This window comes from Odontesthes bonariensis, chromosome 24 (genome assembly GCF_027942865.1).
Source record: "Odontesthes bonariensis isolate fOdoBon6 chromosome 24, fOdoBon6.hap1, whole genome shotgun sequence".
NCBI classification, from domain to species: domain Eukaryota; kingdom Metazoa; phylum Chordata; class Actinopteri; order Atheriniformes; family Atherinopsidae; genus Odontesthes; species Odontesthes bonariensis.
Genome location: NC_134529.1, coordinates 11,283,545 through 11,288,827, shown reverse-complemented (window position 1 = coordinate 11,288,827; position 5,283 = coordinate 11,283,545). Strand labels below are relative to the sequence as shown.

The following is a 5,283-nucleotide window of genomic DNA, read 5'->3' as shown; positions in this document are numbered from 1 at the left end:
GTTTAGAAGGAGCAGTGTACAATGGTAAAAATTCTAAATTCATCTCAATCTATTTTATTTGCAATGTAAATACCAGCATATGATCACCTACTCCCTCTTTCAAAGCCGGAATTTACACCCAACAGAGTGCTTTGTGACTTCAGACTTTCAGATATACGTAAACTTGGTGAGCCACATCTACTTCAGCTGGCACACAGCTCATGCAGGGTTAAAGGTTCATCAGAGAGAGCATCAGTCTCCTGGATTTACATTGAACAGTGGAGGTGAGCACACTTCACGCCAAGATAAGTGACACTGCAGCTTTGACACCCATGCATGGGAAACTCCAGAGAGGCTCACCGTTGCAGAGGATATTAGATCTTCAGCACTTAAACACAATGCCTGAGCTCAGCTAAGCATTTGGATATTGATTCCACATTGATGCTTATCCCTCTGACTTGCCACCACCTGGTCTTTTACAGATTCAGCAATTTTCTGGGGTTTTCTTATGCTTCAACAGTTTGCGGCGAGAAGAATTTGCTATCTTTTCCCTCCTTGCCTTTATAGTAAAACAGTAACTATGAGAGAAATATTGTGAGTGAAAGTCTATTACTTTGAATTGCTCTAACTTGGTAATCTGCCCAGTGGAGGTCAATATTAAAAAGCAGCACACCAACCACAATGCAGAATGCAATCGGCCACCTTGTCTCCCACCAAGAAGGTGTGTAAACTTTGCACTCTGCAAAACACCTAAAGACGATCCAAAAAGTTCCCATGGAAAGGGAAGAGAGCTTGACAGTTTGAAAGGTGTGAGCTGAAGAGTTCAAGAGTTGAACTGTATGGATACGAGTTCTGGAAACAAATGTGTACTGAACTGTGTCCAGTAACCTTTTTATGGTAGTCCATGCACCTCTCATATATATTTTGATAATCATCATCCTTAGCTTTAAAATGCTTGTTTGTTATTTAACTTAGAAAGCTGAAGTTGATGAACATCAGTACCAAGACCCATGATGTAAAAATGCCAGTCAGCAAAATTTCATCACATCCATGTGTACCAAGGCAGGAAAGAAAAAACACCACAAACAAGACTGTGAAAATAGTAATATAACCGTGGCCTACAGACAGAAATGAAAAAAAAACACAACTCAAACAAGAACAAGGAGCTACATTATATAAACATGAAAAGTGATTTACTTTTCTAACATTTAAAGTGTGAACGTGCAGCACCTATTCAAACATTTTAGACTATCTATTGTGTTTAGAATCCAACCATGTACAGAGGAACATTAGTATTTAGATCAAAGTAGTAGAAAACTGTGAAAATACTCGTCGAGTCAAAAACAGAAAGTCAAAAACAGAAAAACTCATTCTGCAATGAAATAATCCCTGTCACTGTTTTACTGCCAAGCAGGTCAGAAAATGGCTGGACAGATATTACCAATGCACTAATGCGTTGCATTTCACTGATAATTAAGTAGTAGCTCAATTTGAATGACTTCATAGTCTGCCAGGCACGAGTTTGATCTACAAACTACAACAGACTTTGTTGTCCTGTGTACACAAAGTTTAAGCTGTGGAGTGGTCCATTTTCAAGCAAAGTCTCTAAAGAAAACCCATCCATGAACAGTCCTCAATCCATAAAGGTACACTCTATCTTTCAGTTTTTCAGAAAAACAAAATCAGAATCACAACATTTGACCAAAGTGGTGGGGAGGAAGTATAGGAAATGGAAATTGCACTGAATGCAAGTCCAAGTAACTTGATGATTAAATTCAATAAGTTCCACAGCTCACAAAGTAATTCAACTACTTCATCCATTTTATGAACTCCATTAAAATAATTCATTACAATGACTGATGACCTAATTGGGAATAGTGAAAAACTTACGTGGGGCCCTTAACAGATTCGCAGTGTAGGATTATTTAAATAAATTCTTTTTGGCATTAAATACTATCATTATGACCTGTGAAAGGGGTTAATGATATATCTTCAGACTGCATCTCCATATATTTCCAAGTTAAAACAGCACGAAAAAGCTAAATGATAACATGCCCACTGTGAGTTTTGTCTTATAACAGTCCCTAAGCCCGTGTCAGACTCTCCATGAGAGGGTTTACACCCTCCATTTGTCACATTTCCGCACCTTAGGCGATACACAGGAAATGGAGCGTAAACCACTTTGCACTTTTCCATGAGAAGAATTGCTAAGTGCATGCAGACGGATGCAGAAACTAAACTGAATTCAACATATTAATAAGTTACCCTGCCACATCATGAACTATCAACAGCCAGAGTATCTGGCAGCTTCATAAATAGGCTCATTTAGAGGAAATGTATTTGCTTATTGTGTTATTTGGTACTTGATAACAAGAATATAAAGAAAAATAAGAAGTGCCATGCACACATATGCACTTTAATAAGTTCACTCTGTCTCTCACGGGTTGTACAATTGAAAAAATCCAAGTCTTGGTAGAAGAGTCATGTTTTTTTTTTTTCATTTGTTTTGTTCTAATACATGAAAGAACACATCCAGCAGCAGTGAAGAACTTCCTTCACAGCATATTTGTCTAATGAATCACTTGATGTCATCTGTATAAGCCAGACACGAACAACACACTGTAAAAATTCTGCTATCTATAAGTAAATGAGCCCCAGATAGCAAGATTCATTTGATGCATTTTATTGTAATGATCATCAAAATACAAAAGAGGTAGACATGTTAAAGGAATAACTTACGGTTCGTATTAGAAATAAAGAGCTTTTTACATGTATTTACAGGAATAAATTAAGAGAATAAGTGAAATATAAATATCATCACATTCATGAAAGAGTTTGTTTTTTAAGTCCTCCAATGTTAACATTTAGTTCAGCTCCTTTTCCACCTCGTCCTCTTCATCATCGCCTTCTTCATCGCTGCTGGACTCCTCATATGGGCAGATGGTCGCTTGGACCGGATAGTTCCGAAGGAGCATTTCTGCATCCCGATACAGATAATCGAAACATCTCGTTTTCGGCCAGAACAACCTTTAAACAGATAAAAATGAATGAACATGAGTCATGACAGACTTCAACAATATAAATATCGACATAATGATGTCTGATTTGACAAATAAAACTCAAATTACTTCACTGGATGGATGACTTGAGGAGCTTTGGATTGTTTTCCATTGGAGAGGTCCTGCTGCAATGAGTGAGTCTGAAAGGTGAAACAAACACTTTTCGTTAGAGACTTAACTTTTAATTTGATAAGCAGAGCACGTTCAAATTCCAAGATTTGTAAATTGTAGACTGTCAAAACTCACCGTCAGTGGGGTTGTTTTGCTCGTATTCCCATTCCATGGTCTCCACAAATTGGACTGCTGGGTAGAATTCTCTCCGGCAAAAACAGACGGTATTCCACTGTTGGGTGCGTTTTTCTCCATAGCTCCTGGTGTTGGTCAGCTCTGCGTAAGGTCCTGTCAGGATGGGAGCGTGAGGGCACGAACCTCCTATTTATCAGGGCCCGGCTGTCTGTGCCAAATTGCGCTTTGACGCGTCCCCAAGTGTTTCCATGCGCCACGGTGCTGAGGTGAGAAGTCACACTTCAGCAAACATCGGCCATATGGCCACTTTTGAATGCAGCCTTGAGGGAATAAAATCTTGTAAGAGTTCGAATCAGTCCCGAACAGACAAGGTTATGCAATACTCAGGTGCTTAAAATCAGGATATTTCAGAGTATCTTTGGTCACATATAAAGCTGTCTCTTAGTCGAACCTACAGCTCGCATCTCGCACATTTTAAAGTTCTTGAGTTGTGAACATTCTGATTTGGTGTTTAAAAAAAAAAAAACTTGCGAGACCTAAGGTTTAACTTTAGAGTCAACATTTGCTAAACGTCGGCTAAACTTTTGTCATTTGAACTCTTGATCCCATTAACAAACCTCTCTTTATCTGTATCTGTCTGTGTAGCCATTTGGGTGTGAGGTGTTAAGAAACACGTGCCCTAGCTACTATCTATGCAGGCGCAGTGGACGGAGGAAAGGCTCGTGGATGGTTTAAGCGGGCGTTGACACGCGCCAGCCTTTTGTGTACATAACAGAAGGATGGATGTTAGTGTTACACCTCAGCAGATGCATCTCACTCCCATATGGTAAACCTAATAATAGTGTATCACATAACTTATGCAAGAGCTTCATTCGGATGCGCTATCTGCTGAGCTACCCTGCTGCTTCCTCACATTCTCAGATATGATTGGATATGTGTTCCTGCTACGTACCAGCAGGGGGCAGTGTGGGGCTGTATGCTGTGCTGAAGTCATTATGGGAGCGGTCATAATTGGGACATATCTGTGCAAATGGCTGAGTGGGAGTGCATTGGACTCCACTACTAGATACCCCTGTTGTCACGTGACTTTTTATTTGCACTAATGGGGGCTGCATTCGCAAGCATTATTTGTCACAGCAGTGAGTCTCCTGTGAGAGTGTCTGTGCTTAAAGGTAAAGCGTGCATGACCAGCATTAAATTTCTTTGCCCACTAGTTCCATGGACACCACAGAACCTCTCTCCTGAGAACAAACGATCTAAGCATGGTGATAATAAGGTCCACACAGACCTCCATCTCTGCCTCAGTCTGTTTTTTAGGAACAGAGCACAGTGGGCTAATTGGACACACTGAGTTCTGCTACTCGCCTTTTTTCTTTGTGTGTGTTTTACTGTCATTCATCCCTTTGCCATGCTTAGATTATTCATCCCCACGTCAAGAAAAGTTGCCACACTATGTAGAGTGTAAAATCTAATCTGATGCATATAATTTCTGTTCAATTGAATTGAAAATAAAATGTTGAAACTTAGAAACACAGTTTTAGGTGTAGATGCTGATATGATGCTAGCAATATACTGTATTTCAGAAATCTTGGACGGGGGCAACAATATTTTGGAAAAGATCCGTAAACCATCCTGTTGCCAGATAAGTGGAAATCTGAAATTCTTGAGACAGTTTTCAGACTAAACAGGAGAGAGATCATCTGGTTTTATTTCATCAGTATATAGGTCAAATGCCAGCATCTGTGATGGTATGGGGTTGCATGGAATGGGTAACTTCCACATCCATGAAGACACCATCAATGCTGAATGATATAGAGTAGGGAACAACAAATGTTGCCATTCAGACAGTGTCTTTTCCAGGGAAAGTCTTGCTTATTTTGGAAAGACAGTGTCAAACCACATACTTTATTCATTACAACACCACGGCTTCTAAGTAAGAGTCCTGGTGTTAAAATAATTTGAACCAAAGCTAATTCTAAGGGGGAAACATTTTTCTTTA

At 39.6% G+C, this 5,283-nt stretch overlaps 1 protein-coding gene across 1 annotated transcript; it reads right to left on the bottom strand.

Annotated features, from left to right (window-relative positions):
• Positions 1 to 2,843: 2,843 nt before the first annotated feature.
• Positions 2,844 to 3,404, bottom strand: ripply2 (ripply transcriptional repressor 2). Its single transcript, XM_075459798.1, has 3 exons — positions 3,285 to 3,404; positions 3,108 to 3,178; positions 2,844 to 3,006 (listed from the first exon to the last, which is right to left on the bottom strand). Exons 1-3 carry the CDS (start codon positions 3,402 to 3,404, stop codon positions 2,844 to 2,846), a joined length of 354 nt encoding a protein of 117 aa, XP_075315913.1.
• Positions 3,405 to 5,283: the final 1,879 nt, after the last annotated feature.